Source organism: Mastigoproctus giganteus, chromosome 3 (genome assembly GCF_048544385.1).
Source record: "Mastigoproctus giganteus isolate SK-2022 chromosome 3, ASM4854438v1, whole genome shotgun sequence".
Lineage (NCBI taxonomy): Eukaryota > Metazoa > Arthropoda > Arachnida > Uropygi > Thelyphonidae > Mastigoproctus > Mastigoproctus giganteus.
This window is the reverse complement of record NC_143577.1, coordinates 70,163,594-70,182,242: the sequence shown is the minus strand read 5'-3', so window position 1 is coordinate 70,182,242 and position 18,649 is coordinate 70,163,594. Positions and strand designations below refer to the sequence as shown.

At 38.1% G+C, this 18,649-nt stretch overlaps 1 protein-coding gene across 2 annotated transcripts in view; it reads right to left on the bottom strand.

Moving 5' to 3' along the window:
* Positions 1 to 3,701: 3,701 nt before the first annotated feature.
* LOC150088069 (TAR DNA-binding protein 43-like) overlaps positions 3,702 to 18,649 on the bottom strand; it is a 62,027-nt gene continuing 47,079 nt past the window's right edge. Inside the window, exon 2 of one of the 2 annotated variants that reach the window (XM_090369325.1) lies at positions 3,702 to 4,023. In XM_090369325.1, coding sequence (XP_090225451.1) covers positions 4,014 to 4,023 — 10 coding nt within the window. In that variant the 3' untranslated portion in view covers positions 3,702 to 4,013. The remainder of the gene's footprint in view (positions 4,024 to 18,649) is intronic. The other variant, XM_090369324.1, reaches the window with a different exon arrangement.

Here is an 18,649-nt window from a genome sequence, read left to right as displayed (position 1 = left end):
GCATCCAGTTCTTTTGTGACCATGTCATAGTATCCAATCAAATTGGTCAGACAAGGCTACCCCTTGACAAACCCATGCTGTGTCTGAATTATTACTGCTGCCTTGTCTAGATGATCCTGAAATGCTTCTTTAACCAGTGACTCCATTATTTTCCCTGGAACAGAAGTCAAACTATCAGGTCTGTAATTACTCGTGTCATCCTTTGATTCCCCCTTTGTGAACTGGGGATACATTTGCACATCTCCAGTCTGTGGGGACTTCCCCCGAGTCCAAGGATGCTCTCAGCCCATTACGGCTAAGTTTGCTTACTTCCTTTGCCACCTCTTTAATATAACTGGATAAATCCCATCTATCCCAAGTGCCTTTCTTATGTTTAACTTCAACAATTTCTCCTCCACTTTGCTCTCAGTTATTACAAAATCATTTTAACTCCCTGTTAAGAGTTTGATAAACATCTGGCCCTCTCCTCCTTGAATAACTCTTCATGTGTGAATGTAGATGCAAAATACTCATTTACCTCGGCAGCTATATGAGGATGATCATCAACAGTTGAACCAATCTGGTTCATTCCCTTCCTTTTAGACTTTATATAAGTAAAGAAGTCTTTGCTGTTTTTCTTTGCATCCTTTGCCAGATTTTTCATAATCTGGCTTCACTTGTCTAACCTCATTTGTGACTTGATTACAGACTAGCTACTATAGTCTTCTTAGCGATAGTCTATTTACCATTGTCTTCTGTGTCGCGTGAAAATTTATGCGCATCCCATGCATTTTTCTTCTCTTCCACAAGTTTCATTAGTTCATCTGACATCCATTTGGGTCTAAACGTAGAGCAGTATTTCTTAGTTGGAACAAAAAACCTAGTAGCTTCCAAAATTACTTCCTTGAATGCTTCCCATTTAGAATTTGCGGTAGCATCATGAATTGCTCCCACTGTATAGGACTTAAAATCTCTGAGAACACTGTAGTCACCTTTAAATAAACAAAAACATCTCCCTTTACCCCTGATGGTAGTTACATCTTTAAGTAAATCCCACATCAGTACACTGTGATCACTGCCTCCTAGGGGTTCCTTTATACAGGGTGTTTCAGTTAAACGTTTCAGAACTTCTAAGAGGGGTAGGGTACATCCTGACAACTCGAAATCATATAGCAATGTGGGGTCGGAAATGCTTTCCTGAAGCGGTGTTGTACACAGAAGCACCATGAAGAAAAGAGACCGTAAGTGAGAAATCGTTTTAATAATACATGAAAAGAAGCAAAAGGTACATGGATTAAAGTAAGTGTTCGAAGTTTCTTCCACGGGCTACAATGCACGCCTCACATCTCCGACGCATGGACATCCGAACATTCTGGAATACTCCAGGCGAATTTCGAATTTCTTCGGCAGCTACTGCGATTCTTGCAACCAGCTCCTCAGCATTGTCAACAGGGGTGTCATAAACTAGCGATTTCATATGACCCCAGAAATAAAAATCAAGACATGATAGGTCGGGTGACCGAGCAGGCCAACGCACGGGACCACCACGTCCGATCCACTGTTGACCAAATGTGACATCCAGGTAGTTACAAACATCTCCGCTATAATGGGCAGGGGCTCCATCGTGTTGGAACCACATTGTCTGTTGCGTCGATGCAGAAATCTGTTCATCTCTCAAAAGTTGTGGCAATACTTGCTGCAGAAAGATCAAGTAGATAGGTCCAGTTAGACGACACGGTAACAGGTAAGGGCCGATGAGGTGATCTCCCATAATACCGGCCCATACATTGACCGAAAATCGAATCTGTGCTGCACGACGTCGTATTGCATGTGGGTTCTCGACCGCCCAGATATGGTCGTTATGCGTGTCGAAAATTCCTTCCCTTGTGAAGGAATTTTCACAGTCATATGAAATCGCTAGTTTATGACACCCCTGTTGACAATGCTGAGGAGCTGGTTGCAAGAATCGCAGTAGCTGCCGAAGAAATTCGAAATTCGCCTGGAGTATTCCAGAATGTTCGGATGTCCATGCGTCGGAGATGTGAGGCGTGCATTGTAGCCCGTGGAAGAAACTTCGAACACTTACTTTAATCCATGTACCTTTTGCTTCTTTTCATGTATTATTAAAACGATTTCTCACTTACGGTCTCTTTTCTTTATGGTGCTTCTGTGTACAACACCGCTTCAGGAAAGCATTTCCGACCCCACATTGCTATATGATTTCGAGTTGTCATTATGTACTCTACCCCTCTTAGAAGTTCTGAAACGTTTAACTGAAACACCCTGTATAAACTGTAAATTCTTAATGGATGAATAATCACTGCTGATAATCAGATCAAGAGTGTTACTCTCTCTTGTTGCCTCCCTCACATGCTGCTGTAGAAAACAATCATCCAATAAATCCACAAAAGCTTTGCTAGTGTGCAAGTGACAAACCCACAAGTTCCAGTCTACATCTGAGAAGTTAAAATCCCCACTATAGGACACTCTGTATGGTCTGCTCACTGATCTCAATCAATATTAATTTGAACATACTATGCGATCGAGATCAATGTGACAGGAACATATGTTAAATTATGTAATTAATTTTTGCTCTGGATCACTTAAGTCACATTTTATAAATAACAGAAAATTTTCTAATATTGCAAAGTATTACACTTCCCCACCAGGCTACTTCATAATGCCACCAGGATGGCAAAATTTTCTGGGAAGAACACTGAACATTTTGAAGGCACATTATCTGAAAATTGTTTCTGACCAGGCACATCCCTCCATGGCTGCACTGTAACCATCAGCAAATGAATTCTTCCAATACAATAATGCCATGTCACAAGGTCAGAATTGTTGTTGTTATTTGGTTTTTAGGAGCATTAGCAACTAAGGCGATGTTGCTCCGGGGTATGCGGTGGTCATTCCCTGACCTTTCAGCATCCCCCCGTATTTGGTGGTCACAGGCTTGAACCCCGGTCTAATCAAGAAGCGTGTGCTACGCACTGCTGCTCCTGCCCACCTGGCTACGGAGGTGCCGTATGGTCAGAATTGTATAGAACTGCTTCCAAAAACATGAGTGAATTCAACCTACTACTACGGCCTCCCCCACTCACTAGGCCTCAATCCAATTGAACACCCCTGGGATGAGATGGAACAAGATCTTCAGAATAGAGATCCACAACTATCCAATTTGCAACAACTGTGAGAAAAACAATTGAACCAACATGGCCTGAGCTTTAGAACACTCTTGGTACCTCATTGAATATGCTACAAGAAATCCAGGCTTTTCTGAGCACTAAAGGGGAACCTGCTCACGATTAGGCAGTTTACCTAATATAGTGGCCATTCATTAAATCTCAATTGCCATATAATGCTGATTCACTTCACTGCAACTTATGGGAGTTGGCAGGGGGAGAGAGACAAAGACAGAGAGAATACAACCATTATGAATCCTGTGTTTTTATAATGCAAAATTGGTTTATTAGTCTATATAACAAAAGAATTTGTCCTATTGTTATTAATGCATTAATACTCCATATTCTATGAGACTACAAAAAGCAATGATAACTTACTTTGTTCTACATTCTTATTTTATAAATCACTAATACTAAAATTATGTCGCAAAGTACATTTGCATATTTTAGTATTTATGTTGGTATTATAAAGAATGAAATCAGACTGATTTAGCAAACTTCATTTTTATTAACATAAAAACACTCTGTACACACCACTCTCAACAGGTAATCATTTTAAAGAAAATTATCAGTTCACAGATTAACACATATTCATAGTCATCTTAGCACACAGGATGCAGTCAGCATACAAATTTTCTTCTTTTCACCCTTCCAAGGAAACCTGCAATATCTGCTGGCATTCTAGTCTCAGTCATTTACATCATTTGTGCACTGGCAGCCTTCATACATAAAAGATGTTTCTCACTTCAAATTTAATAAGATCTTTTAAAATCATACCACACAAGTTATAAAATTCACCACTATTCATATATACGTTATGCACAAACACCTTACATAAGCATCCACCTACTATAGAAGACTGAAAAGAAAGGGAGAAGAAATGGAAGTGGCCAAAAGATTGATATATTTAGATTTGACAAATTATCATATACAGCAAAGCATACTTCTTACATTAAAATATCTAATAAAAGAAAGAAAGAAAGAAAAAAAAAAAAAAAGACTTGATAGACTGATGGCTAATTCCACTGATTATATATATCTGAGAGAGAAGTAAAGCCACTCTTAATGAAATATCGAAAATATACATATGAATGTGCTGACGAACCTTTATAAATGGAATAAAAATTGATAGCATGCAAAACATAACTGACTGATAGTATTTAAGTACACAATAATACCTACTGACCTATTCATATATACTTCATTTCTGGCACATTGCCATGCAGCTTAAGAGTAACAATTTGAAAAAAACTTTACATATAGATGGCAACAAAATTCCCAGATACCAAGTGGCACATGACACACATCATAATGCAATACTGTGCTTGGTCCCCAGGGGCTCACGTCTGGTGAGTATGGGCTTGGCACACCCAGGGTCCTGAGCTGGATATCATCATTCTTCTCTTTCTTGGTGATTTCCTTCTATTTCTGACCCCCCCCCTCTCTCCCTCTCAGGGTAACTCAGGGAAATTTTTTTTTTAGCTGGCGCAGCATAAGCCTCAGGCTTCCTTGCACTATATGGCTAGTAGTAATAATAATAATAATAATAATAATAAAAAGCTCTGACATCACCCTATCCCTTCTAATACTTGTCTGGTTTAGACATACTTGTCTAAACCACGGTTCCTTCCCCAAGGCGTGGAAGCAGGCAAACTTGAAATTACTGCTGAAAGGACCGGACAAACCATCCAACCAAGCGTCATCATACCGCCCAATAGCCCTTCTCCCCGTCCTGGGAAAGGTGCTAGAAAAACTACTTGCAGCTAGAATACGCACATTATACAACTCAAAGAGCCTCAATTTCAACTCCCAGTTTGGCTTCACTGCAGGCAAATCAGCGGTTGATGCTATAAACCATGTCCTGGAGTCTATCTCATCCTCGGAATATACCTATGTCCTCGGTCTCTTCGTGGACTTCAAAGGGGCCTTTGACACCGTTTGGTGGCAGTGTCCTGGAGAGGTTGCGGAGGGCCGGGGTCTCCGCCCCAATCTACCGATTAATGTCCGACTATTTCACAGACCGTAGCCTCGTGGTCTACAATGGATCCTGCTCAGTTACCAGACTGGTCACTCGAGGCTGCCCTCAGGGATCAGTTCTTGGCCCCCTTTGCTGGAGCTTGGTCCTTGACAGGTGGCTCGCCACCGGTCAACCACAAATCACAAAGGTAGCCTTTGCAGACGACCTAATCTTGCTTATAAACGGAAACTCCAGGCGGGAATTGGAAACACTAGCCACGGATGTCCTGGAAGATCTGGACCAGTGGTGCATAACCCATAAGCTAACAATCTCAACAGAGAAAACTTGCCAGATGCTCTTAAAGGGCCACCTTGACCCACGTAGGCCACCAAAGATCAAACTTAGGAACACAACAATCAAACTGGTTGAATCATACAAATACTTGGGGGTAATGCTGGATAACAAGCTCAGTTTCATTCCTCATGCTAAGTACTTGCTAAGGAAAACCAAAATCTTAACAGGAAACCTAATGAAAATAACCAGGAAATCATGGAAGATAAAGCCATCAACGCTAAGACTATATTATAATACCCTCTTCCTCCCCACTGTTTGCTACGCTGCAGGAGCTTGGGCACCGAGCCTGAGCAGAGGACAAGTCCGCAAAATACTTCTGCGAGCCCAACGCTTCTTCCTCCTGGCCACCTCCAGGGCTTGCCGGACCATCTCTACCGCTGCCCTAAGTGTCATCTGTGGGAAACGTCCAGTAATATACAATGTGATTGACACCTTCCTGCAATACCAAAGAAAACAGCCCATTCCCAAGAGCATAGCACAATACAGCATAGATGCTGCCCTACCAACTAAAGAAGATAACAACCGGCTCAGATAATTGTACTTAGCTGACTGGCAAAGGGACTGGACCGATTCTCCCCTTGGCAGAATAACATTTACATACTTGCCAGAAGTTATAGAAATCAATAAAACAAACAAGCCCTGGATCAACCCGGGACTCTATACAATGTTTCTACTAACAGGACATGGCAGCATAAATGCCAAGCTCTTCACTTTCAACCTGGTTGAATCCCCCAACTGTGCTTGCGGGGAGCTTGAGACGGTGTCCCATATCATCTTTGACTGCAATTACTATGTGGACCTTAGAACACAACTCCAAATTGTAACAAACGTTTACAACCCCAATGACCTGCCAATGCTACTCGACAGCCCCGAGTCCTTCTCAGCGCTGGCCACCTTCGCGGAAAAGGTATTCTCCCGTAGAAAGAGAATACAAGCCACAGGAAACTAGGAACACAAGAATAAACACTGCTACAGACTGTATTGGAATCAATGTAAATCAACGAAATCAACGTATTAATTGAGTGCGCTTCAACTCCAGGTCAGGATTGGGCCCTGCGGGAATTGGGCGCACTCCAAACCATGTTACTTCAGTAATTCCAAAAAAATTTAAGGGTGTGGTCGTTCCAGGACAGGATTGGGCCCTGCGGGAACTGGGCACACTCCAAACCATGTAGAGCCAATGTTGAATTTAAAATACTATGGGTGTGTCCCGTGATCTAGGTCAGGATTGGGCCCTGCGGATCCGGGTGCACAACTATATAGATTGAAGCTGAGTTAACACAAAATGTGTTATTGATAACTGATTCTAAACAAGATAGTAGAACCTGGCTGCCTCCTCGCGGCTAGGGACGGGAGCGGGGGTTGAGGCTCTACTTGCCTTCAGCCCCCTGCTGCTAAATGCCAGATGCCAGCCACAACAACATATACAACACTCCACACACACTAAAATGAACATCAAAGATCTAAGTGCCATCAGCATTAAGAATCCTAAACTAAATTAGTCTAATACGCCATACTACTCTATCTCGCGCCTTCCAAACTTCCAAAACTTAAACTAGTGATAAACTTAATTCTTCCCTAGTGCATTCATGTCACCCTATACTAAACTAACGCTAAACTTAAACTCCTCGCATGCACGGGTGTAAATAGTAATCCCAAAGCAAAACGCGGCTAAACCTAAATTAAACTCAAAATAGTCACTGATGTCGTATCAAAATTCAAGTCATTCTCTTTAGATGAATCATTACAATTCTGCTGGCAATAACTACCGCTTAATAGACGGCGGACATAGGGGGAACCCTGGAAACCGCCAGTAACCTACATAAATACACACATACACCTGGATGATGGAAATGTATGTATAATTGTATATAAACCTATATAAGTTTTGTATATATATGAAATGAATGTATGTAAATTGTGTGTATTAATAAATGTAAAAAAAAAATAATAAATGTATCCCTTCTAATATCAGCATGAGTCACATATCATAACGTTATGATGGGCACAGTGGCAAGTTCCAATATTCCTTACATTTTGAGGATACAGCTTTACAATGGTTTTCACAAGTTTTTTGCTAAATAATCTGACAAATGGTAAGTTCTTAAAACCTGCTCCAGAGTTAACTGTTTTATGGCTTGTTACACTTTTACTCTGCTGATGATATTTTCTACACAGAAATCTGCCATAAATTCCTTAAAAAAGGTGACAAATTCCTTCTCTTCCAATTATTGTCCAGTGCACTTTAGCTCTTTTCAAAGTAATGGAGAATTCCATCAGCTGCCAACTTTTAAAAAAATCTTGAAATCTTCCAACCGATTATCAACTGCCAATGCGGATTCTATCAGCTTAAATCTACTATGGATATCTTGGCTTATGATACTGATCTTAAGAGAAATTTGATGGAAAAGAAGAAATTTAAGCAGTTGCTCTCAACATTTCTAAAGCTTTCCATCATGTTTAGCATAAGATCTTAGAAAGTCTTCCACCTTATTGTTTTCCATCTGTTTCTTGAAAATTGGTAGACATTAGATAGCTCAGTCCTCCAACTTCAACTAATGTTGGAGTTTGCCCACTTTTCCTCTGACACAGCAAAAAATTATATATTTTATATATAATTTAACATTTTCGGTATAAATGGCACATTTTATAATTCGGTACAAACGGCATATTTTATAATTTTATTTATTACATATTCTGCTAACCTAATATCTTTGATACCAAAAATCTTGTCACACAGTTAAAAAAAAAAAAAAAAGAAAATATCAATCCTGATTACCACATTTTCAATGCTCAGCAATGTGAAGCAAGTGAAAACAAAGCAAAAAAATGAAGTTCAATAGAATTTACATTAGAGCATGCACTTTGTGCAAGCAAATAACAACACACTGAAGGAATGCTAAATTTCACACTGATGTAATTTAGTCACACACTGAATTCTAACACAATTCTAATTCTAATTCTAATGAATTCTAATTAATCACACTGAATTCTAACAGATATTTAAATTTAAAAATTTTCTTTGTTGGTGTATCCAGTACATTAGGGTGCCTATTCGAGGATTACTGATCTTTTCTATTGACTGGAAATCCTATCAGTAATTTTGCTGATGACAGCCATATTCCACCTTCTAGTTGAACATACACTGCTCTATATAACCATCTACAACTTCTCAAATAATACCCACAAGTTGATTTTTTAGGTAAATCTCCGGTATATCGAAGAAAATTTGGTTGGTAACTCCAGTTCTTCTAAAATCCAGTCCACAAGCATATCACAAATACTAATTCCTCTGAATCATCATCATCATCCATTTTCAATTCACCGCAGGATGAAGACCTCTCCAGCAACTTTCCAGTTCCTTCTGTTTTGAGCACTGGCCATTCATTTACTACCCGAAAACTCATGAATTTCATTTATCCATCTCCGCCTTTGTCTTCCAGGTTTTCTTCTAGCTCCTCTTGGGTATCATTCTGTTATTTTCTTAGTCCATCTGTCATCATGTCTTCGAGCTATGTGTCCTGCCCAAGACCATTTTAGTTCTTTAGTTTTGATAAGAATGTCCTTTACTTGAGTTTGCTGCCTAATCCATGTGTTTCTCTTCTTATCTAACAGTCTGATTCCCAATATAATTCGTTCCATTCTTCGCTGTGTAGTTCTCAGCTTCTCTTCCATTCTTTTGGTGAGTGCCCAAGTGTTCCCAGTTCCCACCATGACTTATTCCATAAGTCATGGTGGGAAGTATACATTGGTTCATTATTTTACGTTTCAGACAAACTGGGATATTGCTCTTCAGTATGTGACTATATTTCCTGAATGCTATCCATCCAAAATTTATTCTTCTCTTGACTTCCAGCCATTTATCATTATTACAGCTAATAACTTGTCCCAGATAAGTATATGACTCCACCTTTTCAATTACTGCTCCTTCAATCATTATTTCCCTTTCTGTGGCATACTTGTTCATCATTACTTTTGTTTTTAGCCATATTCATATTTAGTCCATCATAACTGATTAAGATTTTCCTGTAATTCTTTGGAATCATGGCTTATGATCACAATGTCATCTGCAAATCGTAAATGGTTTAGGTACTCTCCGTTCACATTGACTCCTTTCTGCGACCAGTCTAATCTTCTGAAAGCTTCCTCAAGGGCAGCAGTAAACATCTTTGGAGATATTGTGTCTCCTTGTTGAACTCCTTTCTCGATTTTAAATTTCCTACTGTCTTTTTCTAGTCTAATAAAGGAGGTAGCACTCTCATATATTTTCTTCAAAATCATAATATATGGGGTATCTAGGCCTTGTCTTTCCAGTGCCCGAAACATTGCTTTATGCTGTATGGAGTCAAATGCCTTTTCATAATCCACAAATGCCAGGCATAATGGTGTTTTATATTCATTTGCTTTCTCCATTAGCTGTGATATTACGTGAAGGTGATCCATAGTTGAGAATCCTGTCCTAAAGCAAACTTGCTCTTTCGGTTGATTCTCATCAATTTCTGATTTATCTCCTTTCTTATGCAGCAAAACTATGATTGCGTTACTCCACTGCTTAGGCGTCACACCTTTTCTAATGCACTTTGTGAAGAGCCTTGCCAGTTTTTGTGTTATGTCTCTTCCTCCCATTTTTAACAACTCTACAGTAACTCCATCTTCCCCTGGGGCTTTCTGATTCTTCATTTTCTTCAATGCATGTTCTACCTCATCAGGAAGAATATCGAGTATGTTGTATGTGTTGCTACTTTGCAATCCATCTTCCCCACTGCTGGCATCATTCCCTCACTCCTTGTATAATTCTCTATAGTAGTCTTCTGCTATTTGAATTATGCCTTCTCTGCTGTTTATAAGTACACCATCGCTATTCTTCAGTTTCAGTATCATGTCTTTCTGTATTACTGCTCATGGCTGCTGATTTAAATCCTTTGTTTTCCCTTAATGCTTGTTCTACTTTTCTTGTGTTAAATCTTCTTATGTCCTCTCTGAGTCTCTTTCTAATGGCTTTGCATAACTCAGTATACTCAATTTTCTCCCTGTCAGTGTTTTTCTTGCTCTTCATTTGTCGTCTTCGGTTCATCATGACAAGTGTTTCTTGACTAATTTTTTCTTCTTTGGATTTCTTTTTCCCCTATAGGTTTCTTGGGCTTTATCACTTTCAGAAAGTTGTAATATTCCTCGTCGATATCTTGGTCCTGAACAGTCTGCAGAAGCTCAAACTTGTTCTTAAGTTTTTCTCCTCCTCTGTTATCTCAAAGACCTTTGTATTATTTACTCGAGTCAAGTTTTTTCCTTTCCTACATCTATATCAAGTGTACATCTTACCATTCTGTGATCACTTCCAACATTTACCTTATTCAGGACGATAACATCATTCACAAATTCTTCTGTTAGTGAGGATGAAGTCGATTTCATTAGTTGTTAATCCATTTGGACTCTTCCATGTCCACTTTCTGTTCACCCATTTCTTGAAAAAAAAAAAAAAAAAAAAACGTGTTCATTACCGACAATTGTTGAGATTCTGCAAATTCCACAAGTCTTTCACCAATTCCAAAATTTCCTATAGTTCCTCTTTCTGCACTGTTTTTCCTTTTTCCAACCTTAGCATTGAAGTCCCCCATAATAATAGTGTAGTGGGTTTTCTGCTCATCTAGAAGACTCTCAAGTTCGGTGTACATTTCTTCAACCTCTTCATCATCATGACTCGATGTTGGTGCATAAATCATTATAATCTTTAGCTTGTACCTATTAGAAATCTTGAGTATTAGTCTTGACACCCTTGGTGATGTACTTTTGAATTCCAAAATGTTGTTTTTAAAATCTTTATGGACCAGAAAGCCAACTCCACCTTCACTCCTTTCACTGTTTCCATTGGTGTACAGCAGATTTCCACTTGATAAAATTCCTCTGAATAATAAATAAATAAAAAACTCATTTTCTATCAGCTTTTACTGCTCTGCTCTTTTACTACAAATCCAACCTATTATGGAATATTTTTTCCATATCTTGTGTGACACCTCCAAAACCTCTCAAATTCTTAAGCCTATCCAAAAGAGCAGTTAAGTTAATTAATGATCCCTCAAGTAACAAACCCGCTTCTCTCCTTCTCCATACCACACAGATATTCAGCTTCTGCTGCATGCCTTTTCTTACATATTTTTATGGGCCCTATTTTTCTGAATAAGCATCTAATTCCACTACTTTTTTACAAATTATTCTGAAGGTATATTTTTCCTTCCTGCAGAAGTTAAAGTATTAAATGAGGAAGGGAGAAAAAAAAAAGTAGAATCTTAGAAGTGTAGGTCTTGCGTAAAGCTCAATGACTGCTGCCCAACATCAACGAGTCCACAAATTTCTCCTACTTAACAATTCATATATCCAAAACACAGAGGCTGTAACATTCTCCAGTAAGATTAATTTCTCAATTCAAGTGATTCAAGATAGGTGCATTCAGATAAATTCATCTGTTGTTTCTACCGTTCTCCCAACTCCACTAAGCCTGCACAATTACCTGGGGGTATTTGTGCAGGCAGATATGAAGTTCTCTGAGCAGTGCAGACGGGCTGCAAGAGTAGCTCATGGTGTCTTGTCAATGATATACAGGAAATTTTCTAGCAGGGATAAGGAGGTGATTATTCCCTTGTATAAGGCAATGGTCAGGCCACACCTAGAGTACTGTATACAGGCCTGGAGGCCTCATTTCAAGAAGGATGTAGAGCTGCTGGAACGAGCACAGAGAAGGGCAACAAGATTAGTGAATGGAACAAAGGTGTACTCTTATGAAGAAAGGCTTAAGTTTTACAAATTACAGTGTCTGGAGACTAGGCACCAGTGAGGTGATCTGATAAAGGTGTATAAAGCTTTGAATGGTTTGAGCATGCTCAATGCTGATGGGATTCTGCCTTTTGCTCAGAATAATCACCTGAGAGGGCATAAATTCAAATTGAGGAAAGACATATGTAGGATAGACATGCAGAAATTTGCCTTTAGCCAGCAGGTAGTTGGTTTGTGGAAGAGACTTCCATCCCTTGTCGTGGAAGTTGATAGCCTAAATAAATTTAAGGCTCAACTGGATAGGTATTTCGAACGAACAGAGGGATAAAGTGGAAGTGGGGTTTTTTTTTTTTTTTTTTTGGCTGATGCTGCATAAGCTTGCTTTCTTGCATCATATGCCTCTACTAATGCTAATCATTTGGAGCTCTTTGACTTCCTCTCTTTTCAACTTGACTTTCTCCAGTCCAACTTTCCTAACAGTGAGGTAATTTTCCTTGGTGATTTTAATGTTCACAACTCCAGCTGGCTTCCATTTTCTAGTCACACTGACCCAGCTGGTTGAGATGCTGAGGCTTTTGCAATTACTAATGACCTTGCACAGATTGTTCATTCACCTACAAGAATACCAGAAAATCCTAACCATACAGCCAACATGCTTGATCTTTTTCTCACAAACAACTCTTCTAAGTACATGGTCGAAGTGAGAGGTCCTTTAGGCACCTCAGATCACAACTTGGTGATTGTCTCTTCTCCAATGGAGCCTCTATCTCATGGCTATTCCCAACCTCGTATTGTTTGGCATTATACGAATGCAAAATGGGATGACCTGCGAGATTTCTTTTATTTTCCATCTCGTCCTTTATCTAAACCTTGGTTTTCCAATAAATGTGCTAAGGCTGTTCAAGAGAAGAACATTGCACATCGTAATTGGCTTGTTACTAATTCTTCAGTTTCATTTTCTGTCTACACAAAAGCTCGTAACAATTGTAAAGCAGTTATTAATCAGTCCAAACTAGAGTTTGAACAGGCTAAGAGTAGAAAACTTACTTCTTGCCCTAATGGCAGCCAAGCATTCTGGTCTCTTGCCACAGCTATTGGCCGCAACTTTTGCCCATCTCTGCTCCCACCTCTGTCCAAACCAGATGGTTCTGTTGTCACTTCAGCTAAGGATAAAGCTGACTTGCTAGCATCCCATTTTTCCTCCAAATCATGAATTAATGATCTTGGTAAACCACCTCCCACCATTCCCAACATGCTCCATTCAATGCCTCCTGTGGTCTTCCGTCAAAAGGATGTCAGAAGGAGTTTGACGAATCTTGATGCTAAGAAAGCTCCAGGTCCCGATGGTATTTTTCCACTTGTTCTCAAAACCTGTGCTGCTGAACTTACTCCTGTTCTTTGCTGCCTTTTTTCACTTTCTTATTCCAAAGGTGTTTTTCCTTCTGCTTGGAAATTTGCTCATATCAAGCCAGTTCCTAAAAAGGGTGACAAATCCCTCCCATTCAATTATCGTCCCATTGCAATTACTTCTACTCTTTCTAAAGTAATGGAGAAATCAGTTAACCGGCAACACTTAAACTACCTAGAAATCTTCCATCTGATCAACAATCGCCCGTATGGATTTCATCAGTGTCGATCCACTGGTGATATTTTGGCTTATGTTACCCATTTATGGACTAATTCAATGGAAAAGTTGGATGAAACACAAGCAGTTGCTCTTGACATCTCAAAGGCTTTTGATCATGTTTGGCATAAAGGTCTTCTAAACAAGCTTCCATCTTATGGTTTGCCAACTGTTTTTAGTAATTGGTTATCCAGTTTTCTCTCTGATCACTCACTGAGGGTGATGGTAAATGGCTCTTTATCTTCTAATTTCTCCACTAATGGCGGTGTCCCCCAAGGTTCAGTTTTTACCCCCACTCTTTTCCTCTTGTATATTAATGACCTTCTTCCATTGACTGGAAATCCTATCCATAGTTTTGCCGATGATAGCACATTGCATTCCACTTTCCATTTTGAGAGACCTTGCCCAGCTCAATCAGCTTCAACTTCTCGAAAATCTGCTATCAATTCCTTAAATGCCAATCTCCAGGTAATTCTCCAGTGGGGCAAAGACAACTTAGTTGATTTCAATCCTTCTAAAACTCAGTCTTGTTTTATATCTCACAAAAAGGATTCTTCTGCTCCTATGCTTATCTTTGGTGACACTCTGATTTCTAGGCAAAATGATATCTCTCTTTTGGGGATTACCCTGACTTTTAATCTCTCTTGGCACAAGCACATTACAAATATTGCTTCCTCTGCATCTAAAAAACTTGGTTTTCTCTTTCGCTCTCGGCGTTACTTTTCTCCCAAACAGCTGCTCACTCTGTATAAATCGCAAATCCGCCCTGCCATGGAATATTGTTCCCACATCTGGGGTGGTGCCCCCAAAACCCCTCTCAGTCTTCTAGATTCCATTCAGAAGAGGGTAGTTAGGTTAATTAATGACTCATCTCTAACAGAGTCTTTCCACTCACTGTCTCATAGATGTACTGTTTCTGCTGCATGCCTTTTCTACAGATATTTCCATGGACAATGTTCTTCTAAATTGGCTTCTATAATTCCCACTCTCTTTAAAAACAGTCCGAACGCATGCCGCCACCAGCCAACATCCATTTACTGTCCAACTTCAAACTCACAGAACCAACTTTTCTTCTTTCTTGTTTATTTATTCAACTACCGTTTTCTGGAATAACCTTCCTTCATATGTATTTCCTGAAAATTACAGTCTACAGAAGTTCAAGTCCAATGTCAACAAATATCTTCTTTCTTCTTCTTAACCTCCTACCGAAGCACGGTACTAAGTACTATAGGTTCTAATACTTCTCGTGTTTGGGGTTTACATAAAAATAAATTAAAAAAATTTTTTTTTAAATATCTTCTGAATACACCTATCGCACGAATGTAGAAAATCATTGAAGAAACTGAAATCTCCATAAAGTTTATAATGCGAGCTCAAGTAACTAACTCAGTAGTTCCCAAACTGTAGTCCATGGACTCCCAGGATGCACAAAGGTAGTACTGGGATCCATGAGGTATTTTCAATAAAGTAAACTATATACTATTTGCAAATTACCCATACATAATTTTGCCACCTTTTTCTCTTAATTTCTGTTAATCAAAATTTTTGAGCTATGGTAGTAGAATTGGAAAAACAAGTTAATTATTAGTTAATAAAAACAGTTTTATAGTCAGATGTAATTTTTAAAAAACGTGGATTCCAAGGTGAAAAAAATAATAAAAGGCACTCTTAATGGTGAAAAAGTTGGGAATGACTAAACTACTATCTATTTTGTTCATTTTAAATTTAAAAAAATAAATAAACCCACAAATAATCAAATCAGTATGAATAATATTACCTGCTGGTTCTGACATTATGACAACATTAAGCAAAACCAACAGTCTGAACAAACTGAACCCCTTCCTTTCTATTTTTTCCCTCCAAAGAAAAGTTTGTTTTTTAAAAAGCAAGAAACCTCACAAAATTTATTAAGCTAAAAGTCAATAAAATTACCAACAAAAACACGACATCACACAAAACCATGTCAGAATACACTACATTAATTTTTTAAAAAGTCATTTATTAGTAATCTGCAGTGACACAATATTACGACGTGGGTCCCAACTTCATCTAATTTTATATTCATTGAGAGGGGCCACCATTGATTTTTTTTTTTTTTTGGTCAAACACAAATCTGCTGAAACTAATAAGTAGCCATTAATTTAATGGCTACTTATTGGCCTTTGTTTAGAGCATTCAGTGCATGCATTGTCAGCAGCACTTTATATAAGAATAGCAGGAAAGAGCAACCCACCAGTTTATCATCATTAATTACAAGGTCAGACTGAAAAGTAATGCCTCTCAGTTCACAACGTTCACACTAGGTGGCGCAGCAAGTTCCAACTAGGTTCTCTGTCTAGCTAACAATTCTAAGTTAGAACATACACAGTAGCTCGTGTGACCTTCAGCTCATTTATAGGCGCAATATGGCCTAAGTAGCCCTTGTGCCAGAAATAACCATACCAATACCAAAGTAGCCTTTCTGTTTTTTTTTTTTTTTTTTTTTTTTTTGGTAGTTGTTGGCGCATAGGCTTCTGTGGCCATAATGCACCTCACAAGGTTTTTTGTAGTACTTTGATCCAAGCCCGAGGCGGGAATCGAACCCGCGACCTTTGGGTTGCCAGGCAGGCACTTTACCCACCCGGCTAGCCCGGTCGGCTAGCCTTTCTGTATGGTTGTTCATTTATAAGTTACTGTTTTAAATGGAATCAGCTTTGAACAACAAGTAGTCACGAGTTTCGGAATTTTTTGAAAAAGGGACCACAATCAATTCAATCTAGCGTACTAAGACAATGGACAAACTAAAAGAAAAAAAAAAAAGTAAAACTTGAAAATATGGCAACATTGCTTCAACACAACTTCACTGCAACTATGAAATACTGACAAGAATTTTGTTGCTGAAATAAGTTGTTCTGTATCTTCTATACAGCAACTTAATTTCATTCCCAAAACTAAAGAACATTACCAAGGCAAAAGATATGACTCCAATAAAGTTAGAGCAGCCACAAAGATGTTTGGCCCCTCAATTGAAAAACTTATTTGAATGGCAACAAAACTTTGAATGAATAAGGTAGGGCATATGGCCTCATTAACTTCTTCATGATAAAAGCAAACTTCTTTTTTCCCCCCTTTTTGATTTCTTTATTCCTTCAAAATGTATGCAATAAGATTCATTTCTTTTCAGCTCACTTCATGAGGCGCTAATCTTACTCACAAACTAGCATACAATCTTATTTTACTTTAAGTTTCTGACATACTTCATGCCATAAATTTATCACAACAGTATAAACATTCTAAATTAGCATCCTTAATTGTAACAAAACTGTATCATTGATCACTATATTCACTTCAAAGTTGTTGAAATGCAGTAAGAAATTTATCATAATTAATAAAAGGATACCATAATTAATACAATGCAGTGTACAAGCACCACATTTATAAACTTTTGTGGTCTTTGTGTTTCCACAATAAAATGTAATATTTGATTGTTACCCTTCCATTGCTCATGCCCTCAATTTAACGAAGTTGCTTGCATAGCATCAATGAGACACCCTTTTTGCTTTAATTAAAGAAAATGAATTTTTAGCTTTCTTACTGAATTGAAAATGGTGATCAATCAATTATGATCTGCTAAACTTAATTAAAAAATACTGAATGAAGGTAAATGAGAGAAAATAAAGTTCATATCATATTTTTTTAGAATTTAAGTTACTCATCCCCCACATTGAAACACAAATGCTTGGCATATGCAATGTGAACATCTGTATTTCTGTCAGTTGTTCACATTTAGCCAATGGAGCCAAAGCTATACACAGCAAGTTTAGAAATTGTTGCGAGTATCTCACAGATTCCACATGGGAATGGAAGTTGCCTAGAAGAAACACACTTTTGCTCACCTGGCATCTGTGAAATGGCAAACAAAACTGAATGCATATAATGTATATCAAAATGAAAACAGAAAATACTATTTAAGATACTGTTAAGCAGTTAAAAAATATTGGTACATGAAAGGTTTTGATTTGATTTACAAATTAAAAAAAAAAAAAAAAATCTAAGAGTGGCTGTATCATTAAATGATACTGGTAAAAATGAACCAACAAACTGATATCAACAGACTAATATTCTGGATTTGAAAATACCATATAAAATTACTTCTTTATCACATTTACAAAGTTTAATTAAGTGAATATACATTTCATGTAGCATAAAAAAAAATCAAAAACAATTATAAATTCACGATACTATTCATCAAGTGCACTGTAATACAAAAGCAGAGTACCATTTCAGACAAGATCATCCTAACAAAGGCTACAACTAATTGATGGAACTGTCATTCTTTTCACAATGCACTCCTTCAACCAATTCAGTTGCAACTAACAGTTTAGCAACTGTAACATGAATCCAAAGTACTGTACCTTCATCAAATGTAATATTTTGCAAAATCAATACCACTGTGATTGTAAAACACAGATTTTGGCATTCTATCAAAATCTGTTTTGTAATCACAATTTTCAGGCTTTCTGCCAGAAGACTGAGCTGCTGAACAAAGAAACCATCAAAAACACTACCCAACAAAACAAACTTTTAAACCTTCCATTGCATGCACTTCTAAACAAAACACATGCATGGGGTCCATTAAACTATTTTTTCTTCTAAAAAAAATATTTATTATTTTTTTTTTTTTGCTTTTTGGTGAACTGAAAATATTTTATTATTATTTACATAATTTAGCATTAGCATTAGTAGAGGCATATGATGCAAGAAAGCAAGCAAGCTTATACAGCATCAGCTGTTCTACTTACA